The sequence below is a fragment of the Falco rusticolus genome, chromosome 3, assembly GCF_015220075.1.
Source record: "Falco rusticolus isolate bFalRus1 chromosome 3, bFalRus1.pri, whole genome shotgun sequence".
Taxonomy (NCBI): Eukaryota; Metazoa; Chordata; class Aves; order Falconiformes; family Falconidae; genus Falco; species Falco rusticolus.
The window spans coordinates 19,195,187-19,218,746 of NC_051189.1; the positions used below are offsets into that span (position 1 = coordinate 19,195,187).

The 23,560-nt window shown below is 35.0% G+C and overlaps 1 protein-coding gene across 3 annotated transcripts in view; it reads left to right on the forward strand.

Annotated features, from left to right (window-relative positions):
• The window catches only part of TAF2 (TATA-box binding protein associated factor 2), a 63,886-nt gene that overhangs the window by 14,894 nt on the left and 25,432 nt on the right, over positions 1-23,560 (forward strand). For all 3 annotated transcript variants that reach the window (XM_037379391.1, XM_037379392.1, XM_037379394.1), the window contains 14 exons: positions 923-1,107; positions 1,673-1,786; positions 3,043-3,142; positions 4,780-4,865; positions 9,472-9,607; positions 11,045-11,199; positions 11,987-12,101; positions 12,202-12,311; positions 13,069-13,134; positions 15,021-15,273; positions 18,670-18,810; positions 20,169-20,279; positions 21,889-22,082; positions 22,660-22,799. In XM_037379391.1, the coding sequence (XP_037235288.1) occupies positions 923-1,107; positions 1,673-1,786; positions 3,043-3,142; positions 4,780-4,865; positions 9,472-9,607; positions 11,045-11,199; positions 11,987-12,101; positions 12,202-12,311; positions 13,069-13,134; positions 15,021-15,273; positions 18,670-18,810; positions 20,169-20,279; positions 21,889-22,082; positions 22,660-22,799 (1,906 nt within the window). The remainder of the gene's footprint in view (positions 1-922; positions 1,108-1,672; positions 1,787-3,042; positions 3,143-4,779; positions 4,866-9,471; positions 9,608-11,044; positions 11,200-11,986; positions 12,102-12,201; positions 12,312-13,068; positions 13,135-15,020; positions 15,274-18,669; positions 18,811-20,168; positions 20,280-21,888; positions 22,083-22,659; positions 22,800-23,560) is intronic.

Here is a 23,560-nt window from a genome sequence, read left to right on the forward strand (position 1 = left end):
ATTGCTACACAGCTGAGTCATCTTCTGGACTAAATTTGACATTGAGTTTTCATTCTTAACAGATTGTTGCCATAGTGTTGAAGTCCACCAGTTTGTATTTACATTTGTAGTTTCAGATTGGGTAAGGGTGGGCTTGGCAGGCAGGTTAAGTTTAGCATAAAGACTGGGCTGTAAAGTTGTCTTTTTAAAGCATGGTAGGAAAATACTGTCAAATATCTGTGTTTTACTTAATCCAAAGGCAAACATCAGATTTTAGTCCTCAGCCGTGTTATTCTGTTGACTTTTACTGGTGGGACACACTCACTTGTGAAAGATAATAGCTGTTAAAAAAAAAATCAGTTGTTCATATTTGATAAATTTCTGTAGAATTTGACTTTGGTAGAGTTGACTTGAAGTTCTTTATCATTCTCAGCTTAGTTCCTGTGTCACTGCTGAAGTCAGTGCTGTTGGCTGCTTCATAGAGTTTGTGGGGACATCGGCAATATCAAAGGTTACTTGTCGTTTTAGCAGAAACAGGTCTTCTGAACAGTAGCACTCACTCCTTGACTGATTTGAAAAAAGCTAATTTTTTGCTGCATAAAAGAAAAATATTATCTCCAAAAGACATTGGATTGCAAAATCAAAGAAAAATGTGATGTGTTTTTTAAATGATAGACATCACTAGGTGAACATCATTATTGTGCATTGTCTGCTAAAAATTATTTTGCTGTTGTTGCTCTCCCGATTAAGATGGACATCCTGGTGCACTTTTCTGCCATGGTAATCATTGTCAAGAGTTTGAAAATGCTTTTGTTCTGATAAATTTACAGCAGCTATATTTTTGTTTTGTTGTGGAGGTTTTTTTTCTGTTCTGAAATATACTTGGTATTTATGGTTTTAAATATATTAATCAGTCTTGTACCAAATTTTCCTTTGTTTGTAGGTGACTCACTTCTGCTTACCACAACTTCTCCCATTGCTAAAACATACCACATCATACCTTCATGAGGTGTTTGAATTTTATGAGGAGATTCTTACTTGCCGCTATCCCTACTCCTGTTTCAAGACTGTTTTTATAGATGAAGCTTATGTTGAAGTAGCTGCTTATGCATCCATGAGTATTTTCAGGTTAGTATTTGAGATAATTACACCTTCTAAATCTAGAGGCCTAGAAGCTCTAGATCAAAGACTATTGAGAGATACATGAAGCTCTCATTACTTTGGTAGCCTCAGTTTTGGGCTCTTTATTTTGAAAAGGCTGGCCTTTGTTGACGTTACAGGCTTTTACCAGCATTTCCAATGTAATATATTACAAAGATGTTAGATTTGTATCTTCTTTAAGAAAAAATTGGCAGTGCTTTTCTTTCTGAATTAGAAACACTATGCATGAAGTATTTAAGATCAGATTAAGTGCAGAAGTTTGATTGTTTTATTTTTCTTCAACTGGGATAGGGTACCAGGAATCCAAAAGTGTTTCAGCAGTTAAACTATTTTGGGTCTACATAGAGAGTTGTATATAGATGGAGATAGTAGGAGATTGGCCTGGGTTAAGGCTATTTAAAAAAGGATGTTACTATCTCATTGGAAAACAGGTGAAGGACTTAGTTGTCTTGGCTTTTAAAGCAAGGTCTTTATTTTGTTTCTTTGGAGCTGGTGCTCATATTGTGTTTTGTTTTTTTTTATGGGGGTCCAGCACGAATCTCTTACACAGCGCAATGATTATAGATGAAACTCCGTTGACAAGGAGGTGCTTAGCACAGGCTCTGGCCCAGCAGTTCTTTGGATGTTTTATATCCAGAATGTCCTGGTAAGTGTTTTACCATTCTACTCTCTAGAAAATGGGGAAAGTAGGAAATTCAAATTTGAATTTGCATGTTGCATTTTATCAGAAGAATAAATGAAACAGTAACTAGAAGAAAGCACACACACACACAAACACATGAGAAATAATAAAACCAGCTCAATAAATGAAAAACTATGAGTACTTTTGTGTGTGTTTGAGAGTGTGAGATACAAAGGTTCCAAAGACTGTAGAGATTGAACATGTCTTCTCTCAGAAATTATTGCTGATGAATGTTGTAGTGTGCTTTGGCACCTGGAAATTTTAGAAGGGACTCTTCTATGTCATCAGTATTTTGGATGAAGAAGTTTAGCCTGCACAGAACAGACTATAGCACAGAACTAGAGGGGAATGCAGAAATTAGTGTCAAATGGGCAAATTTATTGGGGGGGTAAGCTGCCATCTCTCAGGAAATCTCCTCCAGCTGGCTCTTGCAGTTGTGATCAGAATTTATTTTAAAGCCTTTTGCATACACTTAATGTATCGGGAACAATGAGCCCATTACTTTTCTCATGGCAAAAGTATATGTCCCAAAGTATCCTTGGCTTAAAAAAAGAATAAACCAACATGTTTTTAAATTGATGTTTGTACTATTGTAATTTCTCTTGCTCTCTTCCCTATTTCTAGCCTGCTTCAGCAGTGAGGACAATTTTTTCCTTCCTCATAATTGACTCCCTTATAGTCTTTATTTTACTCACATCATCATACCCTGTATGTAATTCTTGATCTTTAGAATTCTAGTACGTGATCATGTTGTATTTTTTGTCCATATTTTTCTCTGTTAGAACATAGCCCTCAGAAGAGGTGTATAAATGGGTGTCCACCAAATGGTGAGACAGGCATTTACTCTACTTACTGTTGAAATCTTCTGTATTGCATTGAGAAGTTTACCAAGAAATTAAGATCATACAGATTAGCGGTTGTTTTAACTTCAGTGTCCATTTCCACTGTTTTATTGTTACTGTTTCAACTAAAATAGTTTGCTTTTGTATTTTGATCTGGACTTCTGTGGTGAAAGTTCAGTTTTCAGTGGCTTTTCAGTTTCATCAGTCCCATCCAGGTGCCAAGTTCCATAAATTGGTTCACAGCTCATCAGACTCCTACTGACTTAAAAAAGTTATATAACCTGCTGAAATCTGTGGCTATTTTGAGCTGGTCAAAAATACCATCCCTTACAAAATACCTTCTGAAGTGCTATAATTCATGCTTCTTTCTTATTATAGGTCAGATGAATGGGTGCTAAAGGGAATCTCAGGTTATATTTATGGCCTTTGGATGAAAAAAACCTTTGGTGTTAATGAGTATCGCCACTGGATTAAGCAGGTAACAATGCAATAGTAGTATTTTTTATATCTTTCAAACTTTTTACATCAAAGAACATGCAATGTAAAACCAAAATATAGTATAGTTTTGCACTGCAATTTAAAAAAAAATTAGTAGTGAGAAAACTTAGAGCTGAAATGTTCTTACCGCTTGCTGCAAGGGAAACCACCAAATGCATTAACCAAAATGTATTTCTGTGACTGCCTTATGAAGCGTAATTTTCATTGTCTTTCTGGGCAGTTAGTTTTCCTCTTCTTGTTTGGGCTTTTGCATGAAACTAGAAAGAAAGTGTCAAAAAAGGTTGTATTTTTTTAACACTTAAAATAGAATATGAGATTCATAAGGAGATATTTGTTGAATTTTTTATACTGTGATGGTCATCCATATAGCCCAGAAGGGCTCCAGCATTACCCTGAATCTATAGTGGATCAGGTATCTTTCAGCATCATTTGAGTACTAAATGAAATAATGAAACAGTAAAAAATGCCTGCTGCAGGGATTTCTTTCCTTGGAAAAGAATGTCTGTACCTTACATTTTCAAATGTCATGCTCTGAGACAAGTACTTTCTAGTGATAGGAGCAGTGACTCCATTATTTGCCAGTAACATGTGTATCATCTTCCTCTCATTACATTCTCTTACTCTTCCTATTCCAAAAACTCCGTGGACTTCTTTTACATCCCTCACATGGGGACTCAGCACCATATCCTTATCTGCCTAACATGTTGAGCTCACCAGTCCTGTGCTGTCTGTGCTAAAGGTGTGAATGCAGTAGAGAACAGCAGAATTGGATGAAGGTCTATCATGAGACGTCTCTGCTGCATGCAGCAGAAGTTGCTTCTGGATATTAGTTGCTCATGTTCTTCCCTATGAGTTAGCTAAGTGCTTCCATGTAGAGCTAAGAGTTTCACACAGAACTGCTGTCACAGCCTCCAGTTCTGCCCTTACTGCTTTGAGTGCATTAACAATATATTAAAGTGTGTAAGTTGATATGGATTAATAAGTATCAATACATATCAACATCTGGAAATTCGTTGACTAACCCTGGGCTGAAGGTAGACATCGATTCATTCTTCCTGTGCTCAAGCTGACCCAATTTGATTCAAAAGCCATGTTAACTGTTGGGTGATAGTGAGCCAGGGCAAACATCCTGCTTTGAAGTGTGCTTGTTAACATAAGCACAGCACTGCAGAAACTCAAACTCATCTTCCAGTTCAGAGCTGGCTTCCGTCTGACTTTGGCATGGGTCAAGATGAGCTTCTATATGCTGCAGTCTACTGTGTGGGTATACCCAGTATTACTTTCCACTGCAAGGAAATGGCAATCACCTTTATTTCTTTTGGTCAGAGACAACTTATTCATTGAACAGTAATACTTTTAAAATGTATTGTAGTTAAATATTGTTGTGGGTTGACCCACAATCCAGACCCAGAACAAGCATTAACTGGTAATTTCTACTGGTTTATTATTGTTTGCCATGCTGAGGAGCAGCCCTATTTTAAAATGTTCTTTGTGTTTGTGAACAAGTTTAATTAGACGGTACAGATTGAACGATTATATGAAAAGCTTTCCTGTCTTCTTTAAATAATTTCTCTACTTTTTGAAATTATGCTTGCTTATGTGTGTTGTACTTTTTAGGAGTTAGATCAAATAGTGGCATATGAGCTGAAGACTGGTGGAGTTTTACTGCATCCAATATTCGGAGGAGGAAAAGAGAAAGACAAGTATGTTTATTTAAGCCAGAAGTCATTACAGGGTATGTTATTATGGGGCCATTAATATATGCCTTGGGTGTGTTGTGTAGCACAAGACGAAAGGCTGAAGATCTTCAGCTGCCCAAGGCAGGTATTACTAGTCATAAAAGTACATCTTGAGTATATTGTATCACTGTAGTTTTCTTTTTTCTTTCATTTTAAATCTTGAAGGGAATTAAGTATAATGAATGCTTTTAATGCTGCTATGAAACTATTTTTAGTAAGAGGATGAGAGAGAATGTGGAGCTAGGATTTTGACCTGAGCTGTTCTGAGTGGTTAGTAATCTTTAGGCTGTTTACAGTATCATAAGTTTTCTTTTTCTTTGCTCTTTTTACTTTCCACTCTATTACCACCTTGCAATCTTATACTAAGATTTCTTAATTAATTGGGGAAAAAAAGTATTAGATCAGTCACCTGTGAAGTACCATTGGTAACTGTGAATTGGCTGGGTTTATGTTTTACCAGTAACTGCAGCTTCACTATTAGTAGCTTAGGAATTTTCCCGTTAACTCTTTTGTGATACTCTGTACTACCCATTGAGTAGTGCTAACCACTGGAGGTAGAAAAGTATTACTGGAAGTCAGATCAGTAAGTTGATCCAGGTTTCAGTGACAACCTTTCACTGGATTTTTCTTAAAATAATTAATGTAGTTATGACACAGCCTCACAAAGAGTTGCTCTTTAGAAACTCATAAGCAGCATGTACAAAACTGTTAGGTTCAGCATGTGCAGGTGGAGTGGGAGAATGTGTGAATTACCTTAAGTCTTCGCTGCAGCAGAAGCCCCTGTATTGTGAAAATACAACCAAAATTGATTGCAGCAGTGGTTCTCTTGCATTTGGGAGTGTGCAAATCCAGATTTTGTTCATTTAAAGCTCTGGATTTAGAAATGAAGTGTACAAATAACCCATTTAACATTTGATTAGTGATATTTTTTTTAGAGAGAGAGATGGGGGGGCGGGAATAAAAAAGAAGAAAGTGTTTTCTGAAATCAGGAATAGGACATACTAGCTAGTTTCCCAGTCAGGTGAATCCTCAACAGCTACTGTGTTTTCTGGATGTTGACAACCACAGATGCAGGTTGTGTATGTCTGTGCATGCCAAGCTATTACACAGTTTTGCTTGTCTGCTCGTTAAGGGGTTTTGATTTAGTTCACTGCCCTGTTTCTTCAAGTAGTGAAGCAAACAAAGTACTTAGATGCTTTTGTTATTTATGCCTCTGAAGAACAAGTTACAGCTAGCAGCAGTCATTTTAGGGTATCCTGGTGGTGATACTGGTTTTTTTTAAAGAAAATTTGGGGTACTGAATTAGGTTTTGGTAGACTTTTTAATTGGCAGCATTACAATTTGGCAACATACTCCCTTACACAGAGAAACTAAATTCACATTAATAGGATCAGGTGAAACTAGAGAAGAGGACACGTTTAAAAAGAAATTCAGTTTGATTAGTTTTGGTGTATTTATTCTGGAATTGGACACAAATAATTGATAAAATCCCATTCTAATGCTCTTAAATGTTTGTTTCCTCTATGTGATGTATCGCTGTTGAGCACTCTGTGTTTCTACAGCTGTTTCACTACTTCATTGTATTACAGCTTGTAATAATAATCATAACATAACTTGAATAAAAATTGCAACTTCTGTTTCTCGTAGATTGCAAAGTTCCTTTGTATGTAAATTAAGTATATGTTCCTGACTCTGGGAAATTACTTGTATTTTCATAATGATGTGTGGAATATTGCGTTCCAATACATTTTTTGCATTTCTTTGTTCTGGTTGTTATGATACGGTTTCCTGCCAAGCATATTTGCATTATAGAAGTCCCAATTAATAATAATAATATGGAGAAAATGACAGGTAAATTAATAGTATCATTTTTCAACTAAATTAGAAGTAGAATATGAAAAGAAAACAACAGGAGGAAAAAACCACCTTCTTTCAGACACATTAACCTATGCAAAACACAGGTGTGTCAAATTCTTCCTGTTTATGTCTGGTGAAACACAAACACTGCTCGCCAGAGCATTTATTTTAAAAGAAGAAATCCCGGAGCTTGGGAAAATGAAAGGAGGTAAACTGCAGGTTAACTGCTGTATGGATGAAAGGCTTAGAACAAAGCTTCATGTGTTATGTTTTCGTTTTGTATTCTTCCTTCTTAGGTTTTAGTTCTCTTTAGTCTTCAATTGTGCTGGTACCACCTTGTAAAAATTAAAAACCTTAATGAATTTATATAGATATATTTCAAATGGAAGAAGCATATTGACAGGTTTAATGACCAGAATGTGCTGGAGAGCACGAGCACTATAAATTTCCATGGAAGAGCTGGTTCACTTTTCACTTTGACAAAGGTTCTAAGTTCATAGTGCTAATTTCAAATCTCATTTGGTGCCAATTCAAGAAAAGTTTTTAAATAATAACGCTTGAAGAAAAATATAATCAGAAGAAATGTATTGATATTGAATAAACTACAAAACATAACTGTCAAAGGCAGACTTGTCTCAGTTTTGATTTGCAGTTAAATAATGTAAACCAGTACTAAAATCAATCAACACTTAGTAAATATAAGAAGGCCAAGAATGTGGGTCCTGGCTTGGTTGTCATTTTCAAGAAAAGAATTTTACTAAAGTCAATCAACTGTATAATTTGAAGCTGGATAAATAGTTTTTATACTGAGACTAAATTATTATATGTCTGAGCCACAACCTCAGTTTCCTCTTTACATTTCAATTCTTTCATGGTTGCTAACCCTTCCCTACCTCAGAACAGAGAAGTATCCAATATAACAGGACAGTTTTGATAAGGAGAACTTTAGCAGTTGCCTGTCAACTAGAAACACCAAGCAGTAAACCTGAGTACCTTCTTATTCATATACTTACTATACCTTAAGAAGGGTAGTACTTGCTGAAATTTAGAAATACTTTTCTTTCTGTATCTTCCTAAGATGTTTAAACAGGCATTCATGAGTAAAGTCAAGGCAGTCCCAGTATGTAAAGGATGGAAAAAAAATATTAAGGTGTTGCAGCTACCTTGGTTCTTGCCATCTCCTGAAATCTTAGGGTATTTGATTAGGATATCAGAATAGGAAATCTGATAGACTATTTCTTGCTGGCATATGTATTTCCACTGCATGGAAAGATTGGCCAAAGTTAAAATGATTTGTTTAATAGGTCTTTGAAGGTTCTGGAAGACCAGTCTGTTCCTGAGGTAGCTGGAATGGAAGATGAGGCCTATGGCGCTTATCTTTGATCATTACAATTTGTGAATTATTTCATTCTGTCTTGCAGTGTTTTCTTCTAAAGTCTTTGGACCAATCAGGTGTCTGGTCCATCTGGAAATGGTTTAGTTAGGTTATCTATAAGGAAGAATTACAGGAGAAGAATCCAGTTTGAGCCCAGAAATTTTAATTAGCTGGCATTCTATGTCACTATGGCCAATATGTGATTCTCCACCAACAGATTCCAAATAAGTCTGGATTCCCACTTCCTAAGAAGGTGACCTGACATGGTATGGGTCCAGTTTCTTCAGATGTTTATCATTCATGGAACACTCAAATGTTCCATTAAAATAACTAAAACCAAAACCATAGTACAACAAAATAGAGTTGCCACAGACATGGTTCATTAGTAAAATTAAGTCAGACTTCTACTTATCTCCACTTCTCAAATAATTGAAAGGGAGCAAAAGAAGTCTTGTTTTTATCGAGAATTAGTATTGCAGCTACTTTTCTGCTTTCAAACTGGGCTATAGGTGAAAATGCTTGTGTTCTGAAACGTAAGACTTGGTGGAGAAAATTGATTTCAAAGCTCATCAAAATTAAGTCTTTTGGTGTTTTATTGCTGTACAGCCACTAAGGCTACACAGAAATCAGTTCTGTTTTCAGAAGTTTCAGGGTTTCACCATTTGTTTGTCTTCTGATATGGAATGAACTTAAACTATTTAAAATATTTTGCTTATAGACATGAAGGGTATTTGTGAAGGAGCACAGATAGTTCCAGTTACAGAAACAGCGTGGCAGCTGTAATGTGATGCTCTGCCTAGTCTTCCTTGGCACGTTATCAGATTTAGAAGATGTCAGTTTGCCCAAGTATTGAAAGCATAAAGTTGCTAACTAAAATAAAACCCAAGCAATTTCTTTGACTCATCATATGAAAGTCCACTGTGAATTTTAAAACTCTTATTTTTCTTAAATTGCAACAATTATTATTTACATATGTACAGTCACTTTTAAATGGAAGTGGAATGGGGGAATGTCAATTCATAAGTGATGTCCAGATTCAGATCACAGATTCCGTGCTCTGTTTGCTACTGCTGCTGTCTTTACAGTAATACAAAGCATGTATTACCTGTTGTTATTCAGTATACAGTACTTGCTGTACACCAGGTACATTCACTCATTTCACCTTTCTGTGCAAGTGAGCTGTCATTTTAAGCATGTCATAATTTATGACTTCAAAGCAGTAGGAAGGATCTCATAATTATTGGTGTAGCTATAATCTTGATTGCTAAGATATATTTTAAGTTTGTCCATAAAATGCAAAATAGAGAGCTGGTGGATTTTTTTATTACTATTTTTCAGCCCTGCTTCACATTTACATTTTTCTATCAAACACCCTCATACGCTGTCCTGGGAATATTACACTATGTTCCAGTGTAAAGCGCATCTTGTTATGAGACTGATTGAGAACAGGATTAGCATGGAGTTCATGTTACAGGTAGGTGTTTAAATGATCATGTGGAGTATAGACAACTTTTTGTCTTCAGTTGCATTTTTAGTCACTAAGGGGAGTTTAAAGAAGAACAAAACAGGTCATCATAGGATTGCATTTGTATTATGAGTTTTAGCAGGACAGAACAAACATAAAATGTAGGTAGGTCATTTGTGTTAGGTTAGCTATTATTCTTATGCATAAAACTTTTAATACTTCCCATATAGTACATATTGCCTTTAATGTTAAGGTATTTCATTGCTTTGGGTTATTATGATTGGTTGTTAACACTGAGGACCTGTTTTACTGTCCCTAACTGGTGCTGCTGCGTGCTTATCTAATTAAATTATAAATAATGAAAGTAATGAGAATCTAGCTTCTGCTTTCTCCACTGTACAAAATTTTCAGTACTAAAGGGAGTATAGATCTTTATATTAGAAGAAACATTTGAAAAAAGATTATAATTTTATTCTGAAATGCTAAACTTCTACAGAGTTGTAGTTTTTCTTCTTTACTAAATATGTTTTGTGATATGCCTACAAAAAAAGATAGGGTGCTATTAGAAATGAGTGCTACCTTTTCCTATCAACTTCAGGTTTTGTGGGGTTTTTTATTTAAGGAAAACATGTATATGCTTGTGCTAGAGCTACTATAAGCAGTTGTCAGGTTGAAAATACAGCAGATGTACCTTTGTAAAATTTTTTTTTACACAAATTTTAATTATTGCTTGCAAATAGCAAAGCAGAGAACCTGATGACTTTTCTTTCTAAAAAGCAGATATAGTCAGTTTTACTGTAGATAATTTTTGAATGCTGATGATCTTTTAATGCATTGTGTGTATATATGTGTATATGTACATGTAACTTCAGGGAATTTGGTTCTTGGAAAAAGCTCAGGTAGAAAGAATTGATTAAAAATGCATTTTTACCCTTACCCTCTGCGTTATAATTTCGTCAACGAAGGCCACACCTACTTGCAGTGACTAACCTTACAACTTACATGGTTTTGAAGTATGGGGTGCTTAGAACTAGAAAATGGATGCCAAAGTATGTTTCTGGATTCCACTTTGAATTCAGCTCGGCTTGTTAAAAAGCTTCATGATAAGTTGTACTTGTAGCAGTGGTAAGCAAAGGAGACATTTTTAGTTTAGTTTTGTTCCTGTTAAACACTTCTCATGTTAAGAAGCTGGGATTTCAGGGCTTTCTCAGCATCATGGATGGTTTGCGTTAAGTAAAAATACATTTGTGTCTGCAAATCACAATTTCTGATATGGACAAGCAAATAATTTTTTTTAAATGTCTTTATTTTGAAAGGCTTTTTTTGAGGGCAGTTATCAGAGAATGAGTTTCTTGGCCTTTACTTGCATTTCGGCTGCAACTAAACAGAAAAACTTATTTTATATATTAAAGTATTTAATGAAAGTAATAACTTTTATCATTTTAGGTTTTCAACAAGTTGTTGAGTCTGGCCAGCACTGCTTCATCTCAGAAGTTCCAGTCACACATGTGGAGTCAGATGTTGGTTTCCACATCTGGGTTTTTGAAATCTATCTCAAATGTCTCTGGCAAAGACATCCAACCTTTAATAAAGCAGTGGGTGTATCCTTTTTATTCTTGGTCTGGATTGTTAATATGGAGAATGAATTTGTTTTTTAATTGGCACTATTAAAGGAATGTGAAGAAAGGTATGAAACATATTTCCTTAAAACAGTGAAGTACATTATTCTTTGAATTAGATATATATGTGAGTCACCAGTTCACGCTCCTTTCATAGCTATTTAGTGTGCTGGCTTTTTTGCATGTTCCTTACTAAAAGGGATTTCATGATTCTAAGTTTTACTTTGAAAGAAGCACAAGAACTCTGCTGGAATTTAAGGCCAAATTATACTAAAGGGATTCCAGAGGACACTGCCCATAGAAATATGCTGAAGTCTGACATGGAAAATGCTATAGTCTGGTGCATTTTAAGATGTGATTTCCAGTAAATCACCGTGAAATAAGTAACCTAAAGCACAGATTGATAGTTTAAAATACATGAACGTTTAATAACTTGGTGGCTTGTGTTAATACTACAATTTCAGGTAAAATAAACCTCTGTGTGTTGATTCATCAAGTTTCATTGATATTAGTCAAGAAATGGGGTTTCATGTTTTCAATTGTACTGCAGTTTTTCTCTATAAGATACATGATTTTACATCAATGAACTGTTTAAAGAAAAAAAAAACTTAAAAAGTTAATGAACGTGTTTTCATTTCTTGATAGTCTTGGGATGGGAAATGCTAGGAATAAAGAAGCATAAAGCTAGTGTAAAAAAATGAAAACATTGAGAATTATGTTTGTTTATAACTACTGCATTGTGCACAAGAATTCCTATACTGCTTAATAGGGATCAGAGTGGAGTGGTAAAATTTTATGGTAGTTTTGCATTTAATAGAAAACGGAATGTATTGGAATTGGAAATAAAACAAGACTACACGTCTCCTGGGACTCAGAAATACGTGGTAAGGTCAATTTTACATATTTTACCTACAAGTCCAAGTATGACGTATATATTAATAAATGTAATTTTAATGTTAATAACAAAATCTTGTGAATTTGAAGGGTCCTCTGAAAGTGACAGTGCAGGAACTTGATGGATCATTCAACCATACGTTGCAGATTGAGGAAAACAGTCTTAAACATGATATACCTTGCCATTCTAAAAGCAGAAGGTAAGAACTAAAAAACTGCAAGTACTTTTAGTATGGATGTACGAAAACATGTAATGCATTTGATGATAAATATATGCCTTTTTTATATTTGTGTTATATTTTCTTAATCTTACTGAGTAAGATTTATTTATGATGTAAGGGGTGAAAATACTACTGTTTATGGATAGCAGAAACCTTACATTTATGTGCAGTTCTTAATTAGAAGCAGTTTTAAAAAGTTTTATAAAGAGCTTATTTTTATAAAGTTAGTTGAATGAAGACTAATAAATTATGTAACACCTTTGAATGGGAAAGACAAATTAGAGGGAAGACAAATGTAGGCCAGAGGAGTACCTCAAGTGAAGCTCTATGAATAAAACACTTGCATAGTTTTCAGTTTCTGTTAAGCAGTGCTAGGGCTGTTCACTAAACCTAATGAGCAAGAAAAGTAACATGCTTCCCAGAGAGATTCTCTCAGTTTCCTACCACATTTTAATAACTACTTTGACCTCTGTTTCTCAAAGTTGTATGCTTATGTGTAATTGTAAAAATGGTGGGAGTCAAGTTTAAACCAGTGTAACCTATTGGTGAGTATTACTTGAACCAAACTGATGCACAGCTCAACGTTGTCAATATTTTTTGCTGGAAGAAAACGTTATTTTTCAGTGTGGTGAAATACACAGAGAGTACTTTTGCAGGCTTGTGCTCCATTTATAAAGATACGTTTGCTACCATGGTAATTAATACCTGTTTTTTTTCTACTTCGCTTTTTTAACAGAAATAAGAAGAAAAAGATTCCACTGATGAATGGAGAAGAGGTGGACATGGACCTGTCTGCTATGGAGTAAGTTAGCTTGTTGGTGTTTCTGTGTAAGACTGAGCCATGTTCCCCTTGTCTAAAGCATACTATTTTGAAGGATTTGATAGTACTGTTGTACTTTATTGTATGACTGGCAAATTTCAAGACCATACCACATTTCTTTGCCTTCTTTGAGACATTTTTCTGTAGCTGTGAAAATGCTGGCAAAGTGTAAAATGCATGGGTTAGGTACTATAATAGTTTTTTAAAAAATCTTAGGCTTGATAAGGTGATACAATAAATTATTCATCTTTACACATTTCCAATTATATCTTTCAGCTGACTTTAGAGGTAAAATGTAAACAAGAATTTGCTTGAAACAAAGTGAGACCAGTTTTTGTTGGACCTCGATGAAGACCATTTCATTGGCATTAAGACAAGTTCCTGAAGTCTGTGTTTAATTGTGAAACAATACTTTTAGATTGAGAATAAGTGATGAAATGCTTTGTACTGAAACTGTTTAGCTCTTTGGAAGCAAATTCTTGTTCAGTGTAAATACATGCTTGATCCTCCTTGATTTGGAACCAGTGGTGCTCTCAAAAATACTGAAGGTGTTGGTATTTTGTTTGCTTGCTGAGGAAAGTAAATAATCTGTTCTTGAAAACTAATGGTGTCTCTTTGAAGAAGGATAGATTTCTTGTCACCTTAAAAGTGTTGGAGATTCTTATGAATTTACCCTCATCTAAAATATGATAAACAATTTTATAATGGATATTTTCATGGTGCAAGTTATTGTTACCATTTGTGTATGATAGTTGACAAGAATAAATAGTCTCTTAATTGTATTTAAGAGCAATTAACATAAATGTTCTTGGGTAGTTCTAATCAGTTATATGCAGGTAGCTATTGCATTATACTATGCTGAGACTTCAGTTGTCCTCTTAGAACTACTTTTGAACTGGTATATGATTTTATGCAAGTCACTTATGCTTTGTTTATGTGCTAACCTTCCAATCTGCGGTGCTGTCATTCTTTTGTCCAGTTTGGACTCCTCTGCTCCAAGCATATAGAATAATGTTTATTCTTTTCTGTGCACTCTTCACTATCCTTTCTTCTGTAGTTACTGTTGTGACAGTAATTCTAGATAGTCTACAAATGTATACAGAAATATGCATCATATTTATAATTATGCTCTTTTTGTCATTCAGAACTCTCTCCTAATTCCATATCTGTATTTTTCTGTTACCACTTTTATGTGGAAAACTGAGTAAAAGACTATTATACAGTTTGTGCTTGTTGCTCCCATAAATTACTTCTGTGGTCATGGTGCTGTGTCAATACTAAACTATAAAGTGCTTGTTTGGGTGGAACACAACTAACTTAATTTTATCTGTAGGACTAAAACTTCAGGTTTTGCATTTGCATGGTTACCCTTGTCAGCCTTCAACATCACAGCATGTGTGTGATTTTAAAGCACTTTCACATCTATTGATAAAAAATAGTACTTGAAAAAAAATAGGTGTTTACCACCAGATTTTCTTCATTTTCTTTGGAATTTTTATGGTAGTCTTAAACTGTAAAAGGTGATCAAGTGCTGTTCACTTATGAAGGTTATAGTGTCTCAGGAAGCATTAAATATATTGAGATTATACAATAGTTTACCATGAACTCAGATCTGTAGGTTGAAAATACTAAAACACTGTCTTCACTTTGACATATTAGAAGTTTGGACAGATTGTCCTGCGATGTTACAGAATTGCCATCCTAGAAGCAGGAGTTTGGACCAGGTGACTTTGAAAAGACCCCTCTAACTTAGATTCTTTTATGTTTTTTTGAATCTAAATACTTTAAAAATAACTCATAACAATTTAAATGAATTTCTATAGCTTTGAAATGTTGTAAGATACTGATGTTTTTCATGTCTGTCTTAGTGCTGATTCCCCCTTGCTCTGGATAAGAATAGACCCTGATATGTCAGTACTGAGGAAGGTGGAATTTGAGCAATCTGATTTCATGTGGCAATACCAGCTTCGATATGAGAGAGATGTGGTTGCTCAAGAAGAAGCCATTCTGGCATTGGAAAAGTTCCCTACTCCGGCATCACGGCTTGCACTGACTGATATACTGGAACAGGAACAATGTTTCTACCGAGTGAGAATGCTGGCCTGCTTCTGCCTTGCAAAGGTGAGGTTTTGTGGATGGGAGTAAGGGAAAGCCCACTAGACATTGTGAATGTTTGAAAATGGGTCAAAATTCATCACAGTTCTTCAACTGGCTTGATATTTAGCCTCTTGAAAGAGTTTGCTAAGTATTTTTAACATGATTGATTTGAAAGGAAAGCTGTATTATTTTAGTCTGTAAATGGAGACTGCAGAAGGCTTTCATAATTGTCAAAATTGAGATGTCAGACATGAAAACCACAAGGGATTTTTCCAGATTTCATTAAATGGCAGAAATAAAAGACTTCTGTTTAATTTTTGTCAGAGCCAAAGTATATTTTTTTTTATTTTACTGGGAAGTTCCTTGCCCTGCCTGTTGAGAACTCTGAAGTGCTGAAATTCATCTGTCTAATGTGAATTCAGATTGCTGCTCTATGTTGTTTCAGATTGAATAGGGGCACAAAATAAATGTCATGTTGGTCTGCAGTTAAATATTAAAAAGCCAAATAACTGCCTTGAAAAGGGAAGGTATTTTCTCTTTAGACACAAAATGAGCATTAAGAATGAAAATTAGAGAACCTGGTAAAACAACTGCGTAGAAACACAGAAGAATAAAAATTTTTGAAAAGACACATTGTTGACATATTTTTTTATGGACATAAATGCTTAAAATTTGAAGAGTTCAGATTATTGGTATATAGCTTGCTTTCTGCTGTATACCTGTTGAGAGTAGTTAAGTACCTGTATAGTTAAAAAATCCTTCAGCCGTATTTTGAAAATAAAAGTCCAATAAATGTTTGTGACAAAGTATTTCAGTATTACAAAACACTAATGTAATACTGCCAGTGTATGTGCTACTATTGGTACTGCCTGTATCTGACTTAAAATAAGCATGTTTCATAATGAGTTCACTTGGAATATTTAAAACTGTGCATTCCACAGGTAAATGCTAAAAGATCAGCTGTGTACAATGGTTAGATGCAATAGATTTTTCTGTCTTTATTTTGAATTCTCAGGCAATTGGGCTGCAGATAATCATAACCAATTTTTCTCATTTGTAATTGTATGAAAAATCTTGAGTCTACAGATAAGGTTGTTGACTTACAAGAAAAAGATTGTAAAGCTAAGCAAGAAGTATGGCTGTGACATTGAGTCAAGGTAAAGGAGCATGGCAGGACAGAACTGTAGCTATGTTTATGTGAGTTACATGGGAGGAAAGTGTAATATATTCTATTACTGGTTCCAACATCAGAACGTTAGTAAGAATCACTTCCTGTTGACATTAATTCAGTTTAATTTTCTCAGCTTGTAAACATGCAGGGTTTGTAGTCTGTCAATAAACAGAAAAGTCCCTCATATTTGGGGGAGGGTTCTTTTTTGTTGACTTGCACCTTCTAGCTGAACTGCGGTTACTGCTATAAAATGTTCTTGGTATACTCGCGTTGATGCAGAGATGGTAGGTGACAGTGCAATTGTAAACCCGAATTTATTACACTTTCTAAATGTACTGTATACTTAGTTGTAAAACAGCACTTGTCTCTCAGGCATAAAGTATCCAGGTAATGTATTTATTCGTCGTTGATAAAGATGTTAATAGATGTGTGTGTGTGTGTGTGCACACTTTGCGGAGTAGTTCATGACAAATAACCCTCCAGAGAAAGGGAAAAACAATGTTACAATAATAATTACTGGGAGTATGCAGGCTGAATTTCCTGTTCAGATCCACTTTAGTGATGTGCTATAAGGTTTAAAAAAGCACCACCACCACCACAAACTCCCTCCCACCCCCAAACATTGAGGAGTTTCATAGCTGTGCATGACAGTTATATCTTAGGCCAGGTTTTTATGCTATACTGAATTGAAGGATGCAGAAATAGAGTGTACCTGCTGTCTTTTTAAGTAGAAATAATGCAAGACATGTTACTTCTGTTACAGCATGGGCAATGTGTAAATACATTTAACTCGGAGTGTATAGTGTCTCAAAAGAATAAGTAGAAAACTTGGAATCTGTCAGTATTTAATGAGAAATTCAAATGAGTCAGAACACATTATAAGACCAAAAATACTGAAAATATGATGACTTAACTACTGTTGATTTAATTTGAAAATACCATTGTTCATCTATAGAACTTGCAAAATTGAGTGCTTAAAATAAGTAAAGTTAAAAAACAGTTAAAATGTACACCCTGATTTTAATGGAATGTTGAGTATCTTGTAAATATAGTAAACCTTGATTATACTGTTGGGTTTTATTTTACACTTGCAGTTTTAAGTTCATCATCATGGTTTCTAAGCAGTCTTCAGAATTAGGCTTCCTCTGCAGGAAGAGGTGTTAAAAAGGCTGTATACCTGCATCTTTTAGTTTGAATGCTTCAGTTATTGTAAAGGGAACATCTAGTCTGACCGCAGTATTTTCTCTCTCTGACTTTCCTTTGAAGCCTGACTTGGTGGGAGAATGGTTTTCAGTAATAAAGCACCCATCTTATGTAAGAGCAATGGTGAAATGGATTGCTACTCATCTTCAGATAACCTCTTGCTTTTGGTTCTTACGTTGTGTATGTAATACTTTTTAAAACAAGCTAAATAATTAAGAAGGAATGAATCAAATTAATTTTCTTCTGTGTGAGAACAGATTTTTTTTCCTTTACTTTGTGGCTGGTCTGTAACAGTGAAACTCCTGCTACGTTGTAAGGTGCAATGACCCCAGTTGTTAGTACACATATGCACACACACAAACACGCACAGAGTTGTCAACAGACTTAATCCGTCATCAGGCATTAGGTGTTCGTGTCTGCAGACTTCCATTGCTCCATACATTAAATGTATGAAACCCAACATACTGGGAAAGCATAAAAGCAGATTTGTCTTTGTAGAACCTTACCACCTTACACCAAAACAGACTATAGCAATAACTTCGTCTCAGTGCACAGTCTCTTTGTGAATTATGATTAAAGTTAGAGGTAGCTGACTTGCTTTTCGCTTTAGGGGTGGTCCTAGGGTTGCTGAGGCCTAACGTCTAGGCTGAGGTTACTGGCAGGGTAAATTTGGGAAGTTGGTATTGTAAAAGCCTCTTCCATCACTGGCTTCTGTGGAGTCAGAAAACTTGGCTTAGTAAACACAGAATTTTCATCTAAAACATAAAAGAGAAAATAATTAAGAGCAGAAGTTTATCATGGAAAGACATCTTCCAAGTGGAACAATTTTCATAAAATTTACCTTTAATGTAGAGAAGGCTAATATAAGCTTATATTAGCTAATATAAGATAATAGATTGATGAAAATATGTATCTATTTGAAGGACAATATTTTCTTGGCAGTTACCCTTTTGATTGTGGGAAATTTGTATTTTTCTACAGTCAAACTAAACTTGCAGTGATGATACTAATATGATTTCCCTTCCCCCCCCTCCCCAATTATACAGATTGCAAATTCCATGGTAAGTACGTGGACTGGACCACCAGCCATGAAGTCACTCTTTACCCGAATGTTTTGTTGTAAGACTTGTCCGAACATCGTAAAAACCAACAACTTCATGAACTTTCAAAGCTACTTTCTGCAAAAGGTAAAATTTTTTTTGTTTTCACTGAACATTTCAAAAGAATTGTCAAAACACAAGCACATTCCTACAGTTGACAGCTACAGGAATATGGGTAGCACAGTCCTGCTTTACCCATTCGTAACAATCCAAAATAACTAGTTCCTTCTTATATGGCATCTGTTTGTTCTATTCTTAGTCAAAAATCAGTTAAGAAAATTTTAGCAATGTTTTCTGAGTAGCTGAAGTTAAATTAGCAGTTTCTTCAGAAGAATGGAGAACACATAATAATTATTTGTAAATATTTGTTATCTCATTCCTAAATAGAATTTATTGCACAGTAACAAAGCCACTCATTTTATCTTTTGGGAGAATTCAGCAGCTGTCTGTTCATTAATGGCAATGATAACGTGCCGCAAATAAAATCTCATAAATCTTACCTTAAACTGGTGGACTTTTCAGTTCAAGGCACTGCATAATCCATTTTACCCACTCCTTTCTGTGAATTGCCAACATCATGTATTGATGCGTCTTATTTTGATGTTAATGCAGGTTTTTTTACTTGGACCTATAGTTGTTGGTTATACAGTGGGTAACAAAATGAATTACAATGTTTTTCTCTGAAGATCTACTTTATAATTATTGGATAATTTAGTTCTTATTTCACAGATTTCATATTCCTGATTATGGAGAAAACTTAAATTTTGCTTTCTTACTCTGTCCAAAACAGCTTCATCCTTTTCCCCATGTCTTTTTCTTGGACCTTCTTTTGTATTTTTCTGCTCTTTTTCTCATTGTTTGTTCTTTCCCACTAAATCTTATACTTCTCTCCCTTTTAATCCCATGTCCCAAGTTTGTAGATCTAGAGTAAGACTCCTAAATCTGTGTGAGTGGACCCTAGAGAGCTACTTAGCTCACTCTAAAATAAATACTTAATCTGGCTAATATCTGTCTGGCTAATAATGCTTCAGGCTTCACTGGCTGTATTGAGTCTATACCTCTGAATGGTAATGGAAGCTTAGACATCATGTTCACATGAAAGTACCCAAATTCTCTGTCTCAGAATTTGTTCCCTCGTCATTTTCTGTGTTTCATTATTTTTCATTTGTTACCTTTTCGATAGTGCCTTGACTTGAGAGTCTTTTCTTGGATATAGTTTTTTTCAAAAGTCTGCACTATGACTAATTATTGAGTAATAATTACATAGTTTATTTACTCTGAAAATTATACATGTGGTATGACTTTCAAAAAGTATTTAAATACAACTTTTCAGAGATTTGCTATTATAAAATTCTTAATTGCTCATTTTCAGGGTGTAGCTCTTTTCAGGGTCTAACAATCATTTCACTAATACAAGAATGAAGTTAGTATTGATTTTATTACAGACTATGCCTGTTGCTATGGCTCTTCTGAGAGATGTTCACAACCTCTGTCCTAAGGAGGTTTTAATGTTTATTTTGGATTTGATCAAGTATAACGATAACAGGAAGAATAAGGTAAGAATTTTAATCTCTCACTTTTTTGTTGAAAGAAGTGTTAATACACTGCATGATGTTTTATGCCACTAATGTAAATAACTGGCTAGGAGAGTTAACTACAGAATGTTCTGTAGCTGACAATTCTATGGCAGCATTTCTTGGATGTTTCAAAGCTCTTTGTGCTTGTTGACTTACTAAGGACTTGCCTGTCTTCATTTTCACGCATGCTTTTCTTGCTTTACTTTTTTCATTCAAAAGACCCATGTGTATTGAGAAAATGTACATGAGGCTAACATGTAGCATGCAAAGTTAAGCACTGGTTTGTTGCTAGGGGGTTTCACTTTGAGAAGAGTTATTTGAAAGGGCAAGGAAAAGAAAAAATATTTTTTTAATGATATACAAGACTCTGGGATTCTTGGTTTGGAATGTCAGCTCTAGCTCACACAATTGGATTGTCTTCAGCTAGTTAACAGCTGAGACAGAGGTTAATATTGTGCTATCACTAAACTGAAGCATCTGAGTTGGAAGTATTGTCATCTAAAGCTCCTTCCCACACAGACCACCTGTGAAGGATGATTAGATGACCTTTAAGATCCTGAGATGGTACAAAATTCCATCTGACTAGCTACAGAGAAAGTCTACAACTGCTAGGAGGATAGCATACTATTCCTAGTTAAGTACCCAAAGTTAAGTGGAGCAGTTCCAGAGCATCTTAAGTCTCACTTCCTTGTGTGTAGAAACACATACTGTAACAAGACACTTGTTGCAAGATTACCAATATAAGAGGATGATGGAGAGCGGAGAGGTAGAGTTAGACATGTGAGTGCAAGCACTGGTAGTCACAGAATGTGGTGAGTTAGTGGTGCTAATATCTCTCCACCACCCAAGGAGAGATCCCACCTCACTTTTGCGTGTCACTTCCATGCATGTATTTGACATCTTCCACCAAATCTGACAGATAAGGGTTTGTTTAGATTGAATTAACTAATACTCAAAACAGTACTTGTTTTTCCTGCTTTTTAAATTCTATTTTTATACTTTTTGTTGCTTACTAACATAACCAACAAATGCAACAGCCGGCATAATGGAAGGGATTAAACTGAGAGCCCAGGTAAAAGAAGCAAATAAAGAAGTGAAATTTCCCTCACTAAGCAGCAGTGGACCCATTATTTCCTCTCAGAAGCTTTCAAAGTTCTGTCTGGGTAAACTGTGTGATTTTCTGAGGTACTAAGCACCCATTAACCTTGATAGCCTTGGTACTGAATATAGTAACAGATAGTTTTAGGTGCTCACATTTAGAAATAATGGCTTTTCTCTTCCATATCTGGAAAATTTTCAATGCCTGATTTTTCCATTTTTATAGAACAATGTATTAATAGTAATATGCTCATTTTACTATTAACATACTCTTATTATAGAGTGAAGATTAATGACTGATAGTAGGCTTGCTCAAATTACTCTCAAATCCATTTTCAGAACAAATTTATTCCTGTTTTGCTTTCTCATGCAGTTTCTCACATGGTTTTTGTTTTAAGATCTTGTTCTATAAGGATGCTTCAACATTTCTTAACTTTTAAAGAACATATATTGTTAGATTTGCTTGTGTTTAAATGTTGGGTTTATCTAGTTTTCAGACAACTACTATCGTGCTGAGCTGATTGATGCCCTAGCCAACTCTGTGACTCCTGCAGTTAGTGTGAACAATGAAGTTCGAACACTGGATAACTTAAATCCTGATGTTCGACTTATTCTTGAAGAAATTACCCGTTTCCTGAATATGGAGAAGCTTCTTCCCAGTTACAGGCATACCATTACAGTCAGGTGTGTTTCAGTAATTGTTGTACACATGAAGATAGCAGACACGTTAACACGACTTTTTGTTTTTTACATACCCTTCTGTAGTTAATATTTGATATTTTAGCACGTGTCTTAATCTTACGTGTCAAATTCCTTGCAATTTCTGAAAGCTGGTAGTGTAAATTTGTCTTGATGTTATTTTTCAACATTAATTTCTATTAATGTAGAATTTTAATAGCAGGCATAAATTGATAGTGCTTGTGCCTTTTTAGGAAGAGCATTTATGAAAGTTCTGCAAAAGGTAGCCTTGTAACGGTATCTGTGGAATACACAACATAATCTGAGTTGTGTTTTCTTTGTAAGTTAGTACAGTTCTACTGACACCAAACAATGGATTTGACACGGTGAGAAAATCTGGTTGTGTTTCTGCCTAATTCAAAGTTAGTGAGAGTTATATGTTAATGCTGTGAAAGTAGTTGTAACATGTTAATTTGCATAATACAATTCTAGAAAAATTGCAGTACTTGATCTTGAAGAAAGTATTCATCTTGGCTGGCTTTCCATCGACCTAATGTAAATTTCCTTTTTCTGCCATATCTAGCTGTTTAAAAGCTATTCGAGTGCTTCAGAAGAATGGTCATGTCCCAAGTGATCCTGCTCTCTTCAAGTCATATGCAGAATATGGACACTTTGTAGATGTCCGAATAGCAGCATTGGAGGCTGTCGTTGATTACACAAAAGGTACTTTTTTCAAGTATTTTGACAGTTTGTAACACTTGTGATACAGTAGAAAAATGTAATACATACTTCATTAATACTAGGTTGAAATAGTGTTCATCCTCTAGAAGAGCTTTTGTGATGACAGATATATTGATAAGCTGAGATTTCTACTAATGCTTTGTCCTACAAATGCAAATTTTATGAAGATGTGAGCATTGTTTCTCATGTCTCGCAAATTGAACCAGATACCTAAGTTTTGAAATAATGAGTAGACAGCACAATGAGTAGTGGTAAGGGGTTTGGTAATTTCTTTTTAACACTTCATTTTCAATTATTTTGATTCAGTTGAGTTCAGCCATAATCGCTAGTCAGAGTTCTTGGTCTTGCTTTACCTTCTTGCTGATCTCTTTATTTTGCATTTTGCACATATCTTATAAATTTTGGAAACTTAGATTGTTTTAATGGTTATTGGTTGATTCTGTTAGCTGTTCCTTATACATAACTTACGTTTGTGAGACCATTCTTTTATTGTCTTTTAGTTGATTGTTGCAGGTCCTTGAAAAAAAATACTGGGTACCTTCTTAAATGCCATTCGATATTGAAATTCAATCGTGACAAGGTTTCTAGAGGCAGTTAGATATTATGGCTTTAATGTTCTGCACTTATAAAATGAATTTAGTAGTAAATTGGCCATTTCATTTGGGATAGTCTTTCTCTGTTCAGCAGATTGGTGACAGTTCTTGTGTTTGAAGGGTTATCCCTACTGAATTGGCCAAATCCTT